This window comes from Pagrus major, chromosome 23 (assembly GCF_040436345.1).
Source record: "Pagrus major chromosome 23, Pma_NU_1.0".
NCBI classification, from domain to species: Eukaryota; Metazoa; Chordata; class Actinopteri; order Spariformes; family Sparidae; genus Pagrus; species Pagrus major.
Genome location: NC_133237.1, coordinates 10,389,121 through 10,413,823, shown reverse-complemented (window position 1 = coordinate 10,413,823; position 24,703 = coordinate 10,389,121). Strand labels below are relative to the sequence as shown.

The 24,703-nt window shown below is 40.5% G+C and overlaps 1 protein-coding gene across 2 annotated transcripts; it reads right to left on the bottom strand.

The window, feature by feature from the left end:
* Positions 1-2,410: 2,410 nt before the first annotated feature.
* On the bottom strand, positions 2,411-18,114 carry emp2 (epithelial membrane protein 2). 2 transcript variants are annotated; one of them, XM_073495138.1, is made up of 5 exons: positions 17,999-18,114; positions 7,129-7,438; positions 6,938-7,046; positions 6,444-6,584; positions 2,411-5,857 (listed from the first exon to the last, which is right to left on the bottom strand). In XM_073495138.1, exons 2-5 carry the CDS (start codon positions 7,204-7,206, stop codon positions 5,688-5,690), a joined length of 498 nt encoding a protein of 165 aa, XP_073351239.1. In that variant the 5' UTR covers positions 7,207-7,438; positions 17,999-18,114; the 3' UTR covers positions 2,411-5,687. The 2 variants fall into 2 exon arrangements, with proteins under 2 accessions (XP_073351239.1, XP_073351241.1); XM_073495140.1 differs by having other exon boundaries at positions 7,129-7,307.
* Positions 18,115-24,703: the final 6,589 nt, after the last annotated feature.

Sequence of the window (24,703 nt, the reverse complement as noted above, 5' to 3'; positions counted from 1 at the left end):
GACTGATCTATGTTTTTGTTTGTTGGTGTTGTAGCATCTAAGAGGCCATGTGTATCACCAGTGGCGTCCACCTCTCGGGCAGCTGTGATGGAGGCATCCACCTCTCGGGCAGCTGTGATGGAGGCATCCACCTCTCGGGCAGCTGTGATGGAGGCATCCACCTCTCGGGCAGCTTTGATGGAGGCATCCACCTCTCGGGCAGCTGTGATGGAGGCATCCACCTCTCGGACAGTTTTGACGGAGGCATTCCCCTCTCGGGCAGTTTTGATGGAGGCATCCACCTCTCGGGCAGTTTTGATGGAGGCATCCACCTCGTGGGCAGCTGTGGAGTTGTGTCCCTTGCAGACAGTCCTGGTGCTGTCTGCCACACACAGACTCCACAGACAGATATGATATATATTAATATAATATAATATGATATTATATATATTATATGATATAATATAATATATATAATATAATATAATATGTAAATACGATGTAAATAAACAGCAGCAAAAAGACATAATGAATGGGAACACTTTTATTCTGTTGAATTATTGTGATTACTGTCATCATTATTGTTGTTGATGTGGTGTTACGGCCTCAGAGCCGTCAGTGGTTGTGTGTGGCTGCTCTCGCCTGTGCTTCTGTGTCCTCATGGTGCTGCCCTCCCCCGCTGGAGCAGGTGATGGTGCGTGGCTGTCTCCAGTTACTAATCAGGGCAAGATATAAGCTGGGGCCGGACTTGTGGCCGGGGCCAGTGGGTCATCCAGCAGCGTCCATGCTGTGTGTGTTTCCTGAAGACGAGAGCAGCGTCGATAGACTGAATTGTTTCCTGTGTTTTTCTGTTGACTGAGTTAAGAGAAACTTATTGTTTAGTGCAACTGGCTTCCTAGTTTTTCAAAGGTAAGCTAGTTTTTAGTTTGTATTACTGACTCAGCAGTCAGTGAAGACTTTAGGAGAAGTTAAAACAAGAAGGCAGAACACAAAATGCAAAACAAAAAAATGTCAATATGAATGAATACAAGTAAAACACACACATCACTGGGGCAGACAAACAACGTTTTTACACAAAGCAAGACAGACCTTAATGTATAACATTTGACGAATTTACAGGAAGGCCCAAATAATTAATAAGAATAGCTGTGTTTAACAATATCTTTTATCTTTTTATTTATCTTCATGATCTTTTTTTATATATCCTCAAGATAAGGGACCCCAACAACATTTAAAACTGTTCTGAAACCTTCACGTTAACTTCCATTTATAAAACAGTGCAGTTAAAACCCATGTTAATTAAAAGTGGATTTTAATGGATATAAATAGACGAAAATCTCCATACCACAGACAGCTAATATTTGATCTGATTCCTGATTAATTAATTAATTTAAAATTAGCTACTTTAGGCTCTGAAACAGCAATCTGCATAGTAACTTATCAAATAAATGTAAGTACAACAGTGCAACATTTGCCTGCAAAATGTCATGGAGTGGAAGTATTAAGTTACGGAAGCCCTAAAGGGCCATGCATTCATACATTTTATTTCCTCCGTTTTCCTGTGATAACGAGATAATTTCATTTGTTTTCTCGAGATCTCGAGTTATTATCTCGAAATAACAACTGCCGTTTTCCCGAGATAACGAGATAATTTCATTTGTTTTCTGGAGATCTCGAGTTATTATCTCGAAATAACAACTGCCGTTTTCCCGAGATAACAAGATAATTTTCTCGAGATCTCGAGATAACGAAACTTTGTTTTCCCGAGATAACGATATAATTAATTCGAGATCTCCTCATTAACTACATAGCTGGTCAGCTATGTAGTTAATGACGACATCAGGCTCACTTAGATTGCGCTGCCGATATAGCTGAAGCCTTGCTAACCGTCTTTTTAGATTATGCACACTAATGTATCTGTAATAGCAAGGCATAATGCTATTTCAGCCTGTGTCAGGTCTTGATTGAAAACATATGTGACGTGGTGATCGATATGCTCCTGCTCCTCTGACATTGCTACACTGAATGATGTTTCCTGCAATGATTTAATATACTACACTATCGTTTCGTTATCTCAAGATCTCGAGAAAATTATCCGGCAGTTTATTTCGAGATAATAACTCGAGATCTCGAGATCAAATGAAATTAACTCGTTATCACGGGAAAACGGAGGAAATAAAATGTATGAATGCATGGCCCTTTAGGGCTTCCGTATTAAGTAGCAGAACATGACAATACTCAAGTACAGGTACCTCAGAATTATGGATGTCAGTACCTATTCCCTCTGCAAGATTATTTTAACTTTACTCTCAAATAAGGAAAATAGTAAGCCTAATATTGCACTGCAGGAGTGCATAGGGTGAAATATTCATCTTCAGCAATAAAGTGGATGTGAGGGCATGCAGGCACAGATTAACACTTGACTCTGTGATAGATTTGGCACACAGAAAGGAAATTTATTTATTGTAAAATACATTTATTGAGATCTACATCAGATGGGAAGCACCAAGAAATTCTTTCAGGGGAGATTATTGTTTTTTTAAATATGTCGAGATTAGAGCAGCAGCAGGATTCACCGAGCAGAAACAAGTTCATTCTTGAGTGCTTGACAGGAGCTTTACTCTGTAGTCTGAAACTATAAAACAATGACCTACAGATTGTGTATTTTTCTATCAGTCCACCGGGTGCCAATGGTAGACAAACATTTTAGTTTGATCGCATGTGAACACATGAAAACACGGTAATATTTTACAGATTACAGGAACTTCCAAATAGCATGTTGTTATTTAATCTGCCAAAAATAGTGAAAGCAAATAAGCCTGTAACAAGCAGAAACACTCCAATTTAATATGACACACAAGCCAAACGTATAAAACTTGTGGATGAATCCTACACAGAGAAATAAACTGTTGTTTAAGTTCTTAAAACAACAACCATTTCAACAAAAGACTTTCAATCAATATGAAATTAATACTTGATGAAGCATTAGAAAAACAAATCCCCTTAAATACAGTTTTGGCTTCAACAACTCCTATGATTTTTTTTTTTTCTGTCACTATGGTCCTGTGGTTCTTTGACTACGATACAGTACATCTACATTGACATAAAGCACACTAAAGGAAAATAAACACAACAATGCACCAAAACATTTCCAATTCCGAATCAAGAGTAGAAGTGAAGCTGCTGTGTTTGCACAGAACTTAAGTCCAAGTACTTTATTTACTCTAAATTTAGATATGTTTTGAAATCAGAAAAGCTCAACCAAATAAATCCAAACTAAACATAATCTTTAATAAACAGTCAAAAAAAAAAAAAAATCAAGCCGTTTCTGTTACGATAACTTGCTTTTCATTTCGATATAGGATATAAAGGGATTTGCTCAAAAACAACAACTAGGCAAACAGGAGGCATATTCTTTAGATAAACTCTTAAGAGAAAAACAAACATCACAATCTTAGCCTCAAAAGTCTTGTTTCGATCATTTTCAAGTATCATCTTGAGACTTCTTCACTTCCGTGTATTTTCCTGAATCCTCATAACGATTCAGATCGCCTCTGAACGAGCCGACAAGTCCAAGCTGAACCGGCTCTTTGCTTCTTTATATTATTTGTGTCCTAGAAATGTTTTAAGTCCTAGCAGCTGCAAAGTTAATACCCAGCTGGTCTCTATTCACTGTTTTACCATCCAAACCAACACGGGAAAGAGGAAAAGACAAGTTTACACAATGTTCTGGGAATTGGTGACAGGAACAATACAGTAACAAATTTATTGTTGTTAAATGCCAGAGCACAGGAGCATAACATGTGCATGGGGGTGTTTCAGTAATGGACCAAATGAATGGTAGGGAAAAACATAGCAAGACTTGATTACTTCATACATCCTCAGTCACATGATGCTAAAATACACAACAGTGGTTCTCAACAATAAATAGCTTTTGTCCTTTTCTTAGTGAGGCTGTGAACAAAAATAAACAAAAACAAAAAAAAAGCAGAACAATAACAAAGAAATGTTCATTCTTAGTTCAAGTTTGCACGTTTCTATGTCGTCATTTGAAATCCCAAACATCACAGCACATCATTGGTTCCTTTTATCACCGTCAAAACACAAGTCAGTAACACAAGAATACAAACAACAACGGGGTTAAAATCCTACATATTACTACTACAACTGCTCCACTACACTTCCTGTAAGCTATGGTTAACATAAGATTCTCAGTTTTTTTTTTCTTTTTATATATATAATTTCATTATTTCAGTCTTAGAAATAAGTTTTTGGCAATTAACTATACATACACGGCAAATATGTACAAAATAAATTCCGTTGACTGCAGATTCACAGAAGAAAAAGAAAAGAAAAAACGTATGGACCCTTTGGAAAGTGTCCCAGTAAGACAAATCTCCCAGTTTGTCTTCAACTTTTAACTTTCTTGATGGGATGTTTCTGACCGGTTCCTATGAATGGTGGTAGGAAGCAGATGACAAATTAGTATGTCGGGACACTGCTCATGTAATGGCTGAGGGGGAAAGTGAGAATTTGAGAGGGAAGCTATGTGCTCACTGAATACAACAAGGAGCCTGTCGGGTGCATTTGCTGATCCAAATTTGCAATTTGATACATATAAAGATGGACGACACATCTCCACTTCCATTGTGCAAAAATGAAGCCAAAATATCCCAAAAACAAGTGCTGCCATATTGTGCTGGTGATGTCACTGTATCGAGTTCCCGCCCATACACCCAGCCGCTCAATCTTGAGCAGGGCTGAACTGTCACTCACGGTGTTTACCACCTTTTTATAGCGTCAAATAGCTTATTAAAGGTGCAATATATGAGATTTTTTGTTAAAAACATTCAAAAAGTAACAAAACTATTATTATTATATGTCAAAGACGTTTATGTACTGTACTGCAGAGATATCTACTGAAGATAGCATGCTAACCAGCTAGCACTTTAAACACCACCATTCCTCCAGTGCTCTGAGCTTCCGGTCTGGGCAGAGTCAGCTAATAGGACTGCAGCTAACTGAGCTAACTGAGCTAACTAGCTAACGGTTTTTACTTTGTGTTTTTAGTTTGACCCATGTCCCATCTGCTAACATGGAGCAGGAGGGGTTTATGATCTACACTGCAGCCAGCCACAGGGTGGCGATAAAGATATTTTGGCCTCACTTCTGGAGAGCTGTAATGTCGTCCATTTTTATACTGTATACAGTCAATGTAATCTTTGTAAACTATTCAATGCTGATTAATTATGAATTGTGGTGTTTGTTTGACCATAAATGTTTTTAAAAACACATTTTAGTGACTGTCAAGCATGAAAACAGATAAACAAGCATTACCCAATTAACAGTGGGTCAGACAGCAGTGCTTCAGAGGGAAAACGTGTATTGTAGGGCCGTTAACTGAACACACAGAGTCTGGAGGGTCCTCACGGATCTTTGCCACATTCAGTGAGAACGATATATCATCAGTGGAGGGGTGAGACTATTTGGGATGCACGGTGGAAAAAATGTGTTGCTGAGTGCTCTATATTGAAATTTTCTGAACCTGAGACTTGACATTTTAGTGATTTGTGTTGTATTTCCTTACCTCCGGTCATATCATAAAATCTATAACGACAATGTGTGCATACGTGTTTGCTGAGGGAAAAGTGTATGTCCAAGTGTTCCTATTTATGTATTTGAATATCTTTCTGTCAAGCCCGTCACATCTATTTGCGTTTCCTGAGCACCAGGTACATGAGGCCGCTGATGAGAGTCATGGGGAAGCTGATCCAGGCCAGGACGTAGGAGGAGCCGTAGTAGCCTTTCTGAAGACTGGGCACGTGAAAGCTGTGTTTCTGAGCTGTGTAGATGGAAGCTGCTATCATCACGCATAGAGCTAGAGGAGGAGAGAGGAGGAGGAAGATAAGAGTTACACCGGAGAGATGACAGATGGAGGAATGTCAAGAGTGTTCTGAAAGAGTCAACCATTTGTCTCCTACAGCCAGTTGGTGCCACTTTAAGAAATAATTTGACTTTTTTTTTGACACCAGAATAAAATCATTTTTATGTTTCTATGTTTCATTTTATGTTTCTGCAAATCATGGATACGTTCGAATTTGTATGTTTCATACGTGTCATATTGACGTTTCTAAAATACGTGTCATTTCACATTCACATTCAAGAGGTGAAGGAGATGGTGGTGGCGTGACAGATAGGTGAGATGACTACAAAGCCAGACACCACTGTTCAAAACAGTGTTTCAAGTTTTGCAAGCTGTAAATCACTGGATATTTTTAACAGGACGTTGATGTTGAAGAGCCACGTTTGTGGCAACAGAACAAGGAAAGCCAAAACATGGCTTTTTCCTAACACTTACCAAGTGTTTTTTGTGCCTTAACCTAACCAGACCTTGAAATGAAAAATAAAGAAAGGTAAAGTTCGCAGTGTGTGTGTGTGCGTGTGCGTGCGTGTGTGTCACTCACAGGCCAATAGCTGGATGATAGCAGTGAAAATGAATCTCTCTCCTTGTTGGAGTCTGAAGAGCTGGAGGATGAAGACGAAGAAGCTGACGCAACATAAAATGGTGGCCAGGATCATTGTGGCCTGGACGGCCTGCAGATAGGCTGAGGGGAGATGTGACAGAGGACAGGTGGCGTCAGAAGATATACTTCAAACATTCACCTCATGACAAAAATACCAAATCTTAAATGAGTGACATCACTGGAGGCAATTTATCAGATTACATGCAGCTTCCTCTGGAGCCACAAAAGGCTTTATACTACTTTTTTTTAGTACTCCTCAAGATCTGTAAACACATTTTGATATGTAAAATTGGTGGAGTTACCCTTTAAATTTAATATCCCAACACCAATTTGACAAATAATTCCAGGACACATTAAGAAAACATGATTTAGTAAAAATAAGAAAAAGTGAGATATTTGTTCTGCACACAAAGAGCACACACATACTGTCCTACCTGCTTCAACAGTATGGCTGTTCTCCACAGGATAGCAGGTGGCGTTACAGGAGTACCACAGGTCGGTGTAGATCACATCAAGTCCAGCATGTGACACCACCCACCATGCCTACATCAGGGAAGGACACAGAGGTGATGAAATTGTCCTGCACTGCCATGCTCTTATATGTTCCCTCTTGGTCTATACTCACATTGTGAATGGTTGCAACAAAGAGGAGGATGGCTGCAGCCAGGTGGAAGAGGATGATGAAGGCTAAGATGATCAACATGGCTGCCCTTCTGTGTGGTTAACTTGTCTGCAGGTCGTTGCCCGTTGGTCAGGCCAGTTGAATATCTCGCAGGCTGCTTCGGTAGCTATGTGCGTCTCTCACTGTCAATGTGGAGAAAGCGTTTCAGCTTTGGGTGGATGACAATCCTGCTTTTGTGCGTTAATGCTGGTTGTCACACACAGGCTAGTCTGCAGGGGTCAGCGGTGGATCAAGTCCTTCACAAGAGAGGAATCTGTTGGGAGCGACATGTAATACTTTAATGACAAACGCAAATACATGAAATATGAATCCCTCTTGTGTCATCAGCAAACATTAACCACACAGATAAAACTATTGCAGGGGCCCTACTTGGTAGTTGTTTATAAGAACTTGTAGCACAAACTCAGAAAGCATATCTTGATCTGCAGTCATTTTAAACAAAACGTTTAATGGCTTAAAGAAAAAAATCTGTTGAATATCTGAGATGAATGAAGCATATACGCAGACTCCAGACTTCTGCAACATTTCCAAACAACTGTGAGAATGCAGGGTTAATGAAACAGCCAGAGTGATCTTTTCAGTCTCCCCTCAAATTACGCAAATGGCTACTGAGATACGAGGTGAAATGTGTCTATACAGTATGTATGCCAAACCATGTGTGTGTGTGTTCAGTATGTGGGTGTGTGGTGTTTACTCTGCAGTGATTGAAAGCCGTAATCCTGACTGTGACTTGTTGATAGAAGACAGGAGTCGACTGTTTACATCTTCAAATGGGCAGTCCGTGCTCTGCGGTCTCAGCACGGACAGGAATATAACATGCTGCATTAGCATGGCAGCATTAACAGACTATTTCATCCAGTGATACCAAGAATGCCCGTGCATCGAGATGCTAAAAGTGATGCTAAGGAGGTGTGGGGTCAACCCTTTCAAACCAGGAGCAAGGTTGACATACTGTAAATCAGGGCTGCCCAAACAACTGTTGAAGCCCTGAGAGGCAACTGAAAGAAATGGGGAACTTCAAGATATTATCCTAACAAAACATTTTTTTAATCTCTTCTTTCATCAACACAGAAGAGAAAACTGTTTTGATCAGACTTGGAGAATGTATCACCATCATCAATCTCTTTTTCTCACTTGCCTCTCTGGGCCTCCATATAGTACCATTCTGCATCTTAACACAATAGGCACTTGCATTCGGCCCGTGGTCCACCATTAAGTTTCAGTTTTGGCCCTCTAACAGAAAAAGTGTAGGCATCCCTGCTGAAAATGAACTCTTAAGGTACTGGGTCAAAGGCTGCAACTAACATTTATTTTCATTTATGATGAGTCTGTCGATTATTTTCTCTACTAACCCATTAGTTGTTTGACCATAAAATGTGAAAGATGTCTTGTTTTGTCCACAACCCAACGATATTCAGTTCATACTCATAGAAGTAAAGAAACCTAAAAACATTACTCAGCAATAGCAATAGTTATTAATCTAGTTGACAAGTAATGCGTTAAATGTTGCAACGCTAGACAAATGTCAGCTTTTTCCTTTGTTTTTGCAGCATGACCTTGGTATTCGTAGCATTTTGACACAAACTAAATGCCCAGATGTGTGTGGCCACAGACAACAGTGTTGACAGTCATAACAGGCGTGTGTGTGTGTGTGTGTGTGTGTCTGTGTGTGTGTGTTTATGAGCTTCAGCTTAAGATATGATCGTCTCCCTTGATTTTCTTCTGTTTCTGAACTCTAACAATGGAGGACTGTACAACAGTAATGTCACTATCTGTCCTTTATTTATTTGATATCTGCTGACGATTTCTTTGTATCTATTTATTTTGGATGTCTGAATTAAGTGTTGACAATCCTTTCAATGCTTATTTTATTCTTAGTAACTTGTTCGTGTCACTGTTTCATTGTTTTACACAATGACAATAAGAAATTGAATCCTGAATCTTGAAACCCAGGAAAGGGCTTCGCTCAGCATGTTAAATGCTTTGTCAGCAACATTCATCGCTGCGAATAATCACAAAATCTGAAATCTAGAATTAATTTATTTCCAACACTTTTACAGCATGGCTTTAAATGCTGTTTTACTGCCTACAATACAAATGCAGAGTTAAGTCATCATCTCTAACACCACCTTTCCCTCTCTCTCTCTGTGTGTGTGTGTACACTGTACACATCCAACTCATCTAACTACCCTGTGGGGATAGTACGAGTTTGATTTCAGTGACTGCCACCAAAGAAGTTCAGGCACTGAGCAGGCAGAGACACAAACATGTTTAAAAGCACATGTGAGTGCAGGCACACACACACACGCACACATACACACATTCACACACGTACGCAGCGCCAGACAGCAGAGGAATTAGCCCTCTCCGCCAAAATGGAGTCACAGTAAAAACAGCCTCTCCCCGCCGACAGGAAGCAGGCCACGGTTTTTGTGTGCGAGCATGATGTGGCTGCAGGGTGTGCCAGAGGATAGGCCCTCCCTGTCTGAGCTGGAGGGAGGTTGAACGAGGGGGTAAATAGTAAAACGGAGGCGTGGAAACATCAAAAGTGAGCTATACACTTTGGGGTTTAGACAGGAATGTAAACAGCGGCAGTTTTTCTTGCCAAATGCTCCCGATCATAGCGCTCTCGAGAATGAACCTGAAGAAGACAATAACCTGGCAACAAGCACATTAATTTGCACCTGAAACTGTGTGAGGAAGAAATAGGAATGCGGCACAAGGGGAGCTGAAGCTGGTCACGTGCGTTTAATATGTCAAAACATGTCCTTAACATAAACAATGTGCAATAAGCAATGTCGGCCTATAAATACTTTGTACTGAAATAGCATACAAAACACAGCACAGAGTTTTCAGCTTTAAAGGCGCATTATGCGAGAACTGGCCACCTGTTAAATTCCCAACAAATAGGGGGCAGCATATCACCAGAGTCACTGCTAACTGCTGATAACTATATTCTGTTTATATATCAATGACCGTAGCTATTATGACCTTTTTAGCTCAGTTAGCCATGCAGCTATGAGCTTTGGACCTCTGGGAGAGAGAGAGCCAGCTTGTTAGCATGCTTTGACATAACTTCAAAATTGTTATTTCATCACATTCTGTTGATGATTTTGGTTAATTTTTGAATGTTTTAAAGATGCCATTTGTCAGAATTTTAGTTAAAAACATCCAAAATTCAACTAAAATAATCAACATAATATAAAGAATGACTTATGAATGACGTCTAAGATATTTACTGCAGATAGCATGCTAACCAGCTAACCTTCGCCCATCATAGTACAAAGCTCCTGAAGTAGCGGTGTAAACGCCAACAATCCCCTGATGCTCAGCGCTCCCACGGCTAGCTGCATGGCTAACTGAGCTAACTAGCTGATGGCAGCTACAGTTGGCAGCAGTTAGCGGTTACTCCGATGATATGCTGCCCCCCTTTGATTTCGAGTATAAATTCAACAGGTGGTCAATTCTTACAAATTGCCCCTTTAATATAGTCACTGTGCATATTTTTTTTTTAAAATGTTACGATTAGTCAATCTATTGATTGAAAGCAATTTAATTGCCAACTATTTTGATAATCTATAAATCTTTTCAGTCATTTTTCAAGCAAAACATGTCAAGGTTCCAGCTCCTTAAATGTGAAGATTTGTTGCTTTTCTTTTAAATGAAGTAAATGAAGAGACTTTGGGTTTTGGACTGTTGGTTGGACAAAGGAAGTGATTAAAAGATGTCACATTGAACTCTGGGAAATCGTGACGAGCATTTTTCCCTTTTTTGTCATTTTATGGACTTAATGAATAATCGATTCATCGTGAAAATACTCAGCATCAATAATGAAAATAATGGTTGGTTGCAGCCCTCACAGGATGTGTGTGAACATGAAGTGGTGTGTGGGTGACAGGTCAAACTGGGTGGAAATGTGAGACCCAAACTTATTTTAAGGACCTGCAGCAGCATCTAAGAGGTCTGATTTTTATAGCCTTAGAGCTACATTAACTCCCACAAAGTCAGCCGTTTTTAACATTTTATAATAACTGTTTGTTCAGGGTGGCCGGTCAGACTTCAAAAAGAGGACAAGGTAGCAGCCAAAAACTAAATTCAGCGCATCTATTATAAAGCATTTCTTTGGTATTTGAGTCTAATCTGACCTGCGAGGAACATTCTTTGGAGCCACAAATAATCTCCCAGACATGTACACACACACACACACACACAAACACACACACACACACCAACACACAGCTGGATCTGATTCCATCCGCAGCTGCCTTCTCGTCTCAGTGAAGAGACGAGGAAAAGGGAGGAGAGAGAGAGAGGGAGGGAGGAGACAGACAGAAATAAAAGGACACCCCATTGGAGAGAAATGGAGGGAAGCGAGAAAAACAAAAACATGAGCGTAAACGCGCACACACACTGACTGAGCGTACACACGGACAAATAAACTACACAAAGCCGCAGATATCGAGCCTTCTGAGAAAACTCACAGAGGAGTGACTCACAGGCGCAGTTCAGATGAATGAAGTTGATTCGAGCTGTGCAGACTGCAGGCATAAATGTATACATGCCCCCTTTGTGGGGGTTTATATTAGAAAATGATTTATTCATTTGATTCTTCCAACTGTAATGCTCACATAGAAGCAAAAACTACACATTTTGTGTATTTATTATTGTCATTACTATGATGAGTATTTCCTTTGGTCATTACTTTGTGTGTAGTGTGATTCTCTGGAGTAATAAACCTGAACATGGAGCTGTGTGCTCCTCAGGGGTCCCTGGGAATGGTGCTGCCGCTCGTAGTAAAGTGTGAAAGCGCTGATAACTGCCCCTGACACCAGGCAACAGCTGCAGACACACACACACACAGCACACATCCACATGCATGCTGAGTACATTAGCCGCGCTAGTCTGGTATGCATAACACTAATTTCACAGATCTTCATGCCTCATCTATCATAACAGACAAACTGCCTCAGCTGTGGCGTGTCAATCAGCAGAATATGTGGCTAACAGTCCTGATAATCCAAGTGAGAGACAATGCTTTATTCATCAGTCATCACTCGAGTCATTCATGAACACACAGAGACTGCAAACTAATATTTTTCACTGTGAGGGTGATGCATTTAGGGCAATAAAGTCTGAAGTTTCAAATGTCTGTCGTCATCATCACTCTAAAAACCAAAATCCTGAATTTTAATAGTGTTAAAACCAAGTAGATTTTCTGTTATTGTGGTTAACGCGCCCTGTTAATACAAAGTGTTCCTCCCTTTGTGTGTGGGAAGCTGGAAGCAAAAAGGTTTTTGGATGTTGTTTTTGGCCAGTCTTGTAAAAAGGACCGAAAAGTCATATTTGAGTAAAAGTAAAGCTTTCATGTTAAAATATCACTTTGGTAAAAGTGAAATTCACCCATATGAATAGTACTTGAGTAAAGTCTTAAAGTATCTGATGTTAAATACGTTTTTATATACAGTATACTACGGGTCGTCTGATCATCAGAATCAATGATTTTGTTTTTGTCGATAGCGGTAGACCAGCTTCAAGATATACTTTGGTATGAAAACCGATATTTATCATACCATGTCCATTTACTTATCCACGCTATTGAATTCTACTGTATTAGTGTTATTAAAAATGTCAAAGTATTTTCAAGTTTCATGTCTGTAAGGACATAATTTGTGTGAAATTATAATAAAGCATTTGTTCAACCACCCCAAAAAGTTTTGTTTTCATTCCTATAAGGGTCAGCTACTGACGGTAGCGTTACGAACTCTTTGGTAAAGCCGTAATGGAAAGACAGCAGCATTACACCACATGACATGTCACTTGAAGCATATTATCCTGTTTTGTGTTTGCTTGATGTCACCTTCATGTGGACACAAATACAAATAAGACAATAATGACATTACTGTCGTTTTGTGTCTTCACAAAGGTTGATGGACTTGGACTCCAGCCACCTCACACTCTGACAAACAGGCACAAATGCTACCATTCCTCCTCTCCACTCAGCCTTATAATAGGAGGCTGGGGGACTCGGTGCAAGTGTGTGTGTGTGTGTGTGTGTGTGTGTCTGCCGACTGATTCCCTTGCCTGGTGGAAAATGCTGACTTTTAATGTCCTTTTTTTTTACTCTTTTCATAAAACACAAAGCCACAGACTTAACTGGGCCTCTGAATCTCACTCCCCCGTCTCTCTCACTGTCCCACTCTCTCTTTCTCTGTATCTCTCTCTCTCTTTCCCTTTCTGTCTTTGGCCATGGAAAAACTAATTGAGGAAGAGAGGAAGGCAAGGAAAAGGCTTCCAGTGGAGCCCTCTGGCCCCTGATGAGGTCGCACAGTCCAGACTCAATATTCAACATTTCCTCCTCGAAACCCTCAATCTGGAATAGCTGTTGGGATTCGCTCAGTCTCGAGTTCCTCATTTTGTTTTGCAGGAACCCTTCGAACAGATCCATCGCACCACTTAAAACCAATGCAACATTTTATACCTCCCACCTTACCTTATATTTGTTTCATGAACGCTACATATTGCAGCTTGAGTTTAGATTCATGCTCTGTTTTTGCAATTTGTTTCACCCAGGCGTGGCCCAACAGTATCGAAATTGCATTAATTTGTGTTAAAGCGTGCGTGTGTGTGTGTGTGTGCATGCGTGTGTGTGTGCGAGGGTATGTGTACATAACAACAATAACCGAGCAAAGACTTATTTTTAAAGACAACACAAAAGGCACATCTCCCCTGGAGCGATGCCAGCGGCCAAACAAAGCTGTGTTTAGGAAGAGCACACAACTGTACACACACACACGCACACACACAGAGTTTTGAGGATGTATGATGTCACCAAAGTACCAAATTAGAAATATAACAAGATTAGCCAGTGCGACAGCTATAATCCTTTACATTACGGATTTGATTAATGTAACGAGGCCTTCCTTCCACAGACAAGAACTGGCTGCATGAAAGATGCAGAGTCAACTTGACTATTTGCACATCTTTAGCATTAGCATTAGCAAAGCAAATTATTTGACAGTTTGGCCTCAGGGTGTCTCCATGTATTGTACAAACGTGGCCGTGTGTCCCGTCTCACTTGTCCCCTAAAATGCAGACAAGAAGTGCAGCCTTTCTTCGACCGAGGAGGATAAAACCAAGGTTTGACTTTGAATACAGAAGCATTTAAGAACATCTCAGGCTTGTCAGCATCAGCCCTGCATTGTGCTTCTTCAGTCAAAGCTTTTCCCACTTTACTGTTCATGGTAGCTATCAACTGATATGGTTTTTCAGGGCTGATACAGATTATTAATAATTGAGGGGACTTATCACCGATAATTGAAATTGATTAGCCAATGGCTGACAGTCATCGACTACTGAGCATTGTACAATCATAACATCTTGATTTAAAAGGCCCCCCTCTAGAGAGCAATTTATAATTAACCCGTGATGGATTGTTGCTGAGTGATTGACTGAAGTACGATTTTGAAATACTTGTACTTAACTTGAGTATTTCCATTTTCTACTACTTTATACACTACATTTTGGAGGAAGTATTGTACTTTTTCATTTCACTGCATTTATCTTAACTTGAGTTACTCTACAGACAAAGATGATTAATACTTAATTTGGCATCAGAGCCTAAGTCCTACATTTAAAATAAATTATTTTAACAGCAAAGTGACAAAAAAAAAACATCAGATCTGATAACTGGCCAGGCCGATAACCGGTCGATCACATACATGAATTCAGTGGACTGACTTTCACGTAACACAACACGGTTACGTTGTTTCTCACTATATACAATCTAAATGCGAGAAGAGTGGAAAGTCCTTTCTGAAAAGGTTGGCGTGAACAAACACAACATCCTGCTGCCATCTGGCGAAAGATACAGAAGTACCCGCTGCCGTACCACCAGACTACTTTTGTCCATTTGAATTGTAAGTTGATTATAAGTGCAAACAAATGATTCTTTCAGATTTGACATGAGACAACAACACTGTCGTTACAAACATAGTCTTTCATAACAGTCATGAGACTTTTATTATTGGCAACACAAACCTAATAATTGGACATTTACGACATAATAAAGGAAACTATTTGAGCAATGTTGAGTTCTGTTGCATAGGAGAGAATAGAGGATCTGCAGGCATACATCATTCTGCACGATAATGAAGCCTACGACATTGCAAAGGAGTACAGTGTGTGTGCTTGTGTGTGCTCGTGTGTGTGTGTGTGTGTGTGTGTGTGTGTGTGTGTGTGTGTGTGTGTGTGTGTGTGTGTGTGTGTTCGTGTGCTTCACGCCTCCTTCAGGAATCAGGAACCTACAAAAAGCTGATAAATGAGCACACAGAGACGCACACCCATGCACACAACTGTTTTCATGCTGGGTTTAAAGACTTCCCTCTGACACAGGAATTCTTTCATGTTGGACACTAACATGGTTTTTAGGTGTGTGTGTGAGAGACAGAGTCCGTTTATACACACATTCCTGCAGTGACAGCGCTGAGTAATGACTCCCACATGGCAGAGAAGAAGTTGGTGAACACCTGATGGTCAAAAGGAGATCCCGCCATGCTCCTCCATTTTTCTATTCTACTTTCAGTCCCATCACACCTGTTCCCTGATAGTTCAACTCCTTTCAAAATCTCACAGTAACCCCCTGACAAATCCTCCTCCTATCAAATATCACAAACCTCCTCCCATCCTTCCCCATTCAGAGTAAATACTTTCAAATTAACACTGGGGCCCTGCGTTTAAAGGCGCAACATGTAAGAGTTGGCCACCTGTCAAATTCATACTCAAAACAAATAGGGTTGCTGCTAACCGCGGCCTCAGTTAGCCGTGCAGCTAGGGGTTCAGACTGGGACCTCGGGGACCAGGGGAGTGGCTAGTTGGTTAGCATGCATTCTGTTGATAATATAGTTAATTTTTGAATGTTTTCATCAAAAATTCTCACATTTTGCATCTTTAAAGGCGCTTAATGTAGTAATAGTAACAATTTGTAGTAAATTTCATGAGGGGTTGACCGATATGGCTCATTCACAGCCTATACCGATACTGATTATTAGAAATCAAGGAGTCTGAAAACCAATATTTGGGATATATATTAACAACCAGTGAAGTACAATTATTGTTCTTAAGTACAATTTTGAGGTACTTTACTTGAGTATTTTACCAGATTATTCAGTGTTTATAGGCTATTATTTGTGACGTATAACCCATCAGCTATTGTTTTTTGTGTGGTAGAATATTGTGCGATAGGATGCTGCATCGAAGCCACATTTTTAAATTAGTTTACTTTATAGGCAATCTAACAGGAAAATCACCGATAACGATAATTGGTAAATGCTGAATATCGGCCTTCCTGAGTCCAAAGGATGTGGCTTTGTGAACATTCTCAGACATTAAACTTTCATTCTTGCATTCATTTAGTCTGCGTTAGTGGTTGCGTCACACTTCATTTGTGTGTCTGATGAGCGTGGGGCTCATAAAACTTAATTAAAAGTTGGGATAGAAGATGTTTGTAGTTTTATTACGAGTGGCTTTCTCCAGTTGCATTTAATAAAATAGGATGTTTGACCTTTTATTACTGTATGTAATGTAATATAAAAGGATTTGAGGGGGGTTTCACTTTGACCAGCCCACACAAGAAGCTCACAACTTGCGTGTAATGTGTGTCGGAGTGGATTACACTTTCATGCTCAGCACCAGAATCTCCCTTCTGTCCTTTTGTCATCCATCTCTGCGTTTTTCCATGCGCTGTGAGGAGCAGTGTATAACTGCATGTCAGCAGGGGGATGCAAATTAGTTTCCAACAGACTGTTCGGTATTTGTAACCTCCTCATTTCTCATGACATTTAATCTTCGCGCAATTGCCAAAATGTCAGGGCTTTCCTCAGACTGCAAGCTCCAAAGCAAACACTGCCTGATGAGGATGACTCTCCATTTCTGCAGCCCTGTCAGAAAAATCTCCTCTTAACCACGAAAAACCTGGACACAGCTGCCCACAAGAGGGCGCTCCGAGGTGAAGGGAGGATGCAACAGTGATGAAGTGCCTCAATCAAAATGCAACTCAGTCATAAATGTGAGACAGGAATTCAGCGTTAAAGCTCAACTTGCAGGAAACATGAATAGTCTGAATAATAACACATTTACACTCATTTAATTCTACAGCAAATTACAAAACTTAAACTTTTTGTAAAGAAGCAGCAGTGGTGATGAAATGAACTATGTCAAGGCATGGTCACTGCAAACTACATACAGATCTCCATAAGATATTCATTGAATTTAGTGTTGCCATATGGGCAGGACTTAGAGATACTCTTAAGTTCAGTGAAAGGTCCACTCACAGGCACACACACACACACACACACACACACGTTTCCTGTGTCCATTGAAAAAACAGAACATTATCTTCCCTCGCAACGCCGCACTAAATACTCATAGACGCACACACTGGTGCCTGACAACGCCCCTTTCATTTCCAACAAAACTTTAGAAGAGAAGAGAAGTTATGATGTGTTAAAATACCCACAGGAAGGGCTCCTTAAAACTACTGTGTGATGGGTTATGAAGAAAAATAAACACCTTCATTTTTAAAGAGACACCTAAATATCCAGACAGAGCAGGAATTGTTTAATATTTTAATCTAGGCTACTATCTTCAACACTAGCAGGTTGAATAAGGACAGTTCGTCCTTATAATAGAGTTACTGGTGTGTTTAAGAAGCAGTTCACAAGTACAATGGGTTTGAATGGGACATGAATCCCATACAGACAGCTCCGGCAGTCAAACCAAAAAAAAATGCAAACTAAAAAATGCTGAGTTTACTTACCAAGTTTGGAGTGGAGGGACACAAAGATGAATGGAGTTCCAGATGTGACTGTGAAAAGGGAAATTGGTGGGTGACAATTTGAAAAAGAAATGCAAGAAAACAGCTTCCAAGCGTGACAAAACGGCAGCTGGAGACCTCAATGTTATGTCCAGAAAAAAAGTTAAGAGACGCAGTGGGAGGCGCTCCAGAGCTGGAGCTGGAGGGTGTGGTTTGGGATTTTAATATGCTGGGAGGTGTGTGTGTGTGTGTGTGTGTGTGTGTGTGTGTGTGTGTGTGTGTGTGTGTGTGTGTGTGTGTGTGTGTGTGTGTGTGTGTGTGTGTGTGTGCCAGTGACACACGAGAGGATTGGTGACAACAGCTCAGGCAGGCTCGGCGGGAAAGGCATCTATAAAAATATCATTATAGGAGAGGGAGGGGAAGTTTAAAAGTCTGTGTTTCCTCACAGGGCAGACGGGCAGAGAAGGAGGGAGGAAAAACGGAGGAAAGCAGAGGTCAGACAGAGAGGGGGACAAAAGGAAATTAAAAGGATAAAAGGGGATGAGAAGTTGAGGAGAGGAAGGCATGAAGAATGGAAGGAATACTGAAAAGTAGGCCAGAGGAGGAAGGGGTGCGTTGTAGGCTAGTAGTCACTTTCCTGTGTTTTGTTGTTTCACCCTTGACTTCTCTATTTGCATTTTGATCATGTTCTTATTCACCTCCTTTCTCATTGTTGCCGTTTAACTGCGATGCACCTCCCAGAACAGGTTGATTTCGATGCTCTGTTGATAAAGTTCAGGTTTCTTCTCTTGGCTCGTTATAATTAAAACATTCCTCTTCTCAGCTGCTGCCACAAATGTAAAACACAGAACTTCTTAGATTCCACGTGGTTTGTTTCCATGTCTACAACAAAATTCATGAAAAATCACATGAGCAACCAACATATGAGGAGAAGAAATGCTCTGTCCGTCTTTCCGTTTTCAACCTCCTGCTTTTTCTGCAAAGTTCTACCCTCTCTCTCTCAAGCCTGACCAGCTGTTGCATTTAATTTCTTTTAAGGTGTTTTCCGCTGTCACTCTTACACACAAAAGCATGTTTGGTGAGAGTGCCTGAGTGATCCAGACTTCACAATGACCCCAGTCCTCGTGCTTTCTGTATTTCTCACAGTTTTGCATTTTTTTGTGCAGCATGCAATTCATGTGGTTTTGAACAAAGTTCTATGGTGACATAATATCAGCGTGATTCTCTTACAGGAGACAATTTCTGCTCATTTATTTTGTGGTTACTATTAGAATAGGTTTACATATTTCAATGCTCAAAAAACGCATCAGTTTCCTCATACAATCCTTTGCAGCAGAACTGTATTCCCCCTCTGTCTGAACCGCTCTGTTTTAGCTCCTGTCTCTTTAAGGCCCCTCCCTCCTGAATACCCAGTCTCCTCTGATTGGTCAGCTCACATATGCCTGATCCAACACTACTTACAACAACAGCTAAATCAATTCTTACATACCAAAATAGCTGCTAGACATAAATTATGCAAATGTGTGACATGGTGACATAGTGTGATGTCACAAAGCCACGGAATAAAAGGCGGGGCTACCGACGAGGTGTTTCAGGAGCAGTGTTTTATTCTCCAGTAGAGATGAGTTTCTGTTGGCTTTGTTCTTTGACCTTTTTTCTGTTGTTGGCTCTGTTGGCTTTGTTCTTTGACCTTTTTTAATATTCAATATCTTTCAATATTACCCTTTAAGTTGTTTTGGGACATTTGTGTTGATTTAAGGCATATTTTGACGCTCAGTGGCTTTAATGTTGACAGTTAGATAACTGATACCACTTTCATGTGATGATGCTACAGCCAAAAGCTGGGCAGTGAAGCAAAACTCTCTTTGTTTTCATGACTGAATAAACTGAAAACAAACAATAAACTGACCTTAAAGGACAACACAATTTCATACTGTTTTACTTTGCATATATTTGGCAGACCCTGCCACCTGTCTCGCTTCAAACAGAGTTTTGGGGACCTTACTTTCCTCTGAGAACAGCTTGTTTATTCAGTTATGTTAACTCTTATGGAGTTTGTATTATTACCTCATTAATATTGTAAACATTAAAATATTGAGTTTGAATTTCTTTTCCAAAACTACACAGTGCCCCTTTAAAGAGAAATACTTTGTATTTTTAATCATGGGCCCTATATTTACTTGTTTTGATGTGTAAATGATTCATACTCAATAAAAGTTTTGGAGCCAGTCCAGCAGATTGCTTCATCTGGCAGCAGTGACACAGGTTCACTGGCAGTAATGAAATCTTTTGGTGCAACTCCGACCATCAAAGTTACGTTCACTAAAAGGACTTGTTTTCCAGGAGGAGTCTCACTCTGAAATGTTGCATATTCAGAGCAAGACTTCTCCTTGATGAGGCTTGTTTCTGGTTACAAAAATAATTGTATTGTTTAACATAAAGGTCTATCTGCGCTGGAATTGTTTCGGTAATGTTGTCAGACAGGTCAGGTTGGTTGCCATCCCAAATTGTCAACATCTGACAGGTTAGGAATTAGATTTAAAAATCAGCTATCATAGGAATAGGAGCTTCTACTTATTGGTATTTAGAATTATGACAAAATAAGACTGGATGTCACATCAGAGGATCACTGGGACTGCCCAAGGTCTTCCCCCTGCCTTTATATAGAGTCTAAGCACACCACTAATCAGTTCTACACCTAAAATATAATCACTTGTAAGAAAAAGCTCACATTTCAGATGTAAAAACCTAAAAAAAACTTCATGTCAAACAGTTTACATCAGGCTGGATCGACAGATTCACACTCCAGCAGTGGGGACTGTCCCATGTTGTGGTCGCCTTGAAAAATGCAAAGAATTATGTGCTGCATAACAAGCCTTAACAATGCCCTCTTCATTACCTCGTGCCTGTCCTCACTAACTGTCTCCTTATGACCGTCTCCCACAAAAGAATCCCATCCTGTCACAGTGGAAACATCGGACCACTGATGGGGACAGATGTCCGGAGGTCATACTTTAAACTAAGTCAGGTTTAACACAGCATACTTGTGCTTGTTCTCTAAATTGCTGAATTTTCCGTTCGGTATTGATTTTTCAGATGTACGTAGGTTATTTGCAAATGGCAAGTCTTAATGGGAGAGTGGTTTGTCGTCTCAGACCCAAAGCTGATATGCCTTTAGAGGTGGGTGTGTCTTTGTGTAAACAGACTTTTTACACCGTCAGCTATAAATGAATTTATGCAATTATGCTGTGACACCTGCGTACACTTCTTCATGATAGAACTATGGAGCTTAGGATTCCTGACAGACCTTTATGGAGGCCTTTTTATAGGCTGGCTAGATTTAACGTCAACGTTTTAAGAAATACGCTTATTTGCTTTCTGGTTGCAAGAAAGATGAGAGAATTTATAACACTCTCATGTGTATCCGTCTATTCAATATGAAGCGAGCAGTGTTAGCTTAGCTTAGCATAAAGACTGGAAACAGGTGGAACCAGCCGAGCAATCCATATGTTTATGTGCACGTTAGTTGCACCGTGTCAAGGTTTGACAACACTGGCTCAGTGCCAATGTTAACAAGCTAAGCTAACTTTCTGAGACATTGATGGGTCATGGGTCATGGACAGGACACCACGAACTGCACACATGCTTTATCGTGACTCTTTATCATATGAATTTTTGATCAGTGGAGGTTTTTTGCTCATACAATTTTCCTTAAGCTGAGAAAAGCAATTTAAAAAATCTGTGACATCATCACAGTGTAAAGTCTATGGGCCGAGCAGGAACTAGCGCGCGGGGCCAGCGGGAGAAACTCTACAGCGTATATTCAGTCGGCCACATAACCAGGAAGTAATCCCAGAAGCGAGATAACTTTTTTTTGGCATATGCGCCAGGCGAGCAACACTCATTAGACTCAGTGGCCGCCATCTTTCACTGTCTAGTTTTATTTAAGTGTGCTTATTAAAAAGGTCTATGACATGGTCCAGTGAGTAGCACACCATGGACGGGACTTCTTCTTGCAAAACTGACCTGAGCTGCTACTCTAGGACACACAGACCCTGAGGCATGAGGCGTGGACACTGTTTCCACAAATATGTCCCAATGTTTGTTATGTATCTTTTGATCTTTTTTGAAAAGTGGAAAAATGTGCACAACAGCTGTAGTATCATTTATATTTCCTGACACAATATGAGGAGAATTCAAATTTCCGTTAGACTCTAATTAAAAAGGAACCTAAAAAAGGATACTTAGACACTGACCGGCAATATAAGTTAAAATAAGTTTTCATAATTCAGCTCCAATGTTAGATTCAAACAGACCGAGATCTACAGATTCATGTTAGAGGCTTTAAAACTACTATGATACTGCTCGACCCCTCCTTGTACACTTGTTCTGCAGGCACGACATTTATTAGGATTCTCTTAAAAAGCCTCAGGTCGCCCACTCGTGTAGCTGTGTAAGAAGAGCAGGTTACCACGGACAAAAATTCTCATTAGACCAAAAACTCTTCTTAAAAATGTTTGCACACGTTCACGTTTGTACACGTGCAGTGCGCACATACTCATACACATGACATAACATATACACACACACAGGGTCGCACACATATAACGTGTTGTGCAGGCAGGAAAGGAATGGATGGAATCAGTATGACGCATTGTAAGACTTAAAACAATGGATTCTCTCTCCCATTTGCTTTCTGGTTTTTCCTTGTTGGATTCTTTGCATATAGACATCGAGAAGCATTCACACACACACACACACACACACAAACACACACTAACACACACCCAAACATTTATTCTGTCCATCACCTGAGTGTCAGGCTGCTGTTGAACATTTAAACATTGCACACATACACGTACTCCCACAGCTAGAGCCTGTTTAAACAACAAAGCAATCCTATCAACCTCTGCTCCTCGGGCTACTGACCCCACCTACGACTACTCTCACCCAAACACACTTTCACACACAAACACACACATGGACAGGAGTGGTGGGAACAGGTTTGACCTCTCTGGCAGGTGTCAGGTGTCCACCAAACAGACAGGTAAACACACTGCAAACATTCAAGACCCACTCACACGGTATGTCACTGTAGGCACATATCAGTTGCCTGCTATTGTCGTAGACCTATAGGTGGAAACAATAAGGTGGACACATAAGGCTTTTTCATTCGTATCCCACCTGAGGCAGATAGATATTGTTGCTGCCTCGTGATATTCTGTGTAGCTTTTACCTTTAAGATTCCTTGAGAGATGATTCTGTATTAACCCACATCTTTATCTCTGGAATCTTTCATCAAAACAAAATCAGAGGTTTTACCAGAAGAGGAGTGGGAGCTGTTCTCTTAACACAATCCCATCCAAAACTAAAAAAAAAGTGTAGTTTGCCAGTACATCACATCTCTTTTATGTATTGCCGGCCATGTATTATTTTACATGTATATGTCCATGGGTTTGATGGTGGAGTCAATGCCGATATAAAAAAACAACTATTATTTGTCGAATTATTTCCAGAAGCAAGACAGACCCAGCCCACATTGTGAAACACAGTGTTTGAGACATGTTTTCCCTTTCTACAGTGTATGACCCAGATGTCAGGAGTATTGCATAAGAAAAAGTGGAGGAGGCCCAGAGGCTGCAGATCTACATGCACACATCAAACATTATAATCAGTGGGCAAAGTGTTCAAGACCCTGATTTAAATAAGACAATAACAGAAACAGCTTTAAAATCTGTTGAAATGTCTCAAAATCCAAATGGTTGGAAGAATCTTTGAGAATACGGTGAACAGTTCAGTTTTCAAATACCAGCTGGTATTTATTTTTCATTAAATCTGATGCAGCGGTCTGTGACTCGAATGTAATGTTAATACATGAGAGGCACAAACAGGGACCACTCTCACTATTCATTCATGCGTCCTGCATAACTGTGACAGTTTACAGCTCCTCCTGCAGTGGGCAGTATTACATCCGACATGTCATATAAACAGAAGGTGAAATATCATGTAAAAATATATTTTATATCTATTTTTTTTGCGCTTAACACAAAATTCCTTGTATCTCAAGAAATGTATCTGATGAAACTTCATGCCAGCAGTGACTGGTGTCCCCTGCTGTTGCCTTCTGCTGTATGCAAGCTTCTTTCATGTACAGTAGTGCCTCCTGTGTGACCATTAAAACTCAAATCTCCCCGCCGTCCTTCCTTCCACAGCACTTCTACCACCTGGATACATGCCAGATACACACACAAACACACACACACACACACAGATCTACAACCAGACAGGAAGCACCCCCCGCCTCCCCTGTTCCTGTTTCTCACAGCATGCATGTGTGTGTGTGTGTTTGTGAGTGTGTGTGTCCACACTCGCTCTGTGGAGGCCTTCCACTGTGGACAATCAGCAGGAGGCACATTGAACAGCACAGGAACAAAACTACACAAAGACACGAGATAGAAGATAGCGGAGGATAGAAGCAATATTATTGAGGAGGAAAAAATATTCAGAAAATTATACAGAAAGAATGAATTAGAGATAGTGACCAAGTGGGAGAGATGTGATTGTGGAACAATGCTGGCAGACAAACTGTTTTCTTCATCTCTCTCCTCCCTCCCTTCCTCTCTTCTGTTAGCAGGAGGGAGAAGTTCAGACGGCGTTCATATTGCTGCAGATAAAAGTGAAAAGCTACATTATTCTGGACATTTTTCT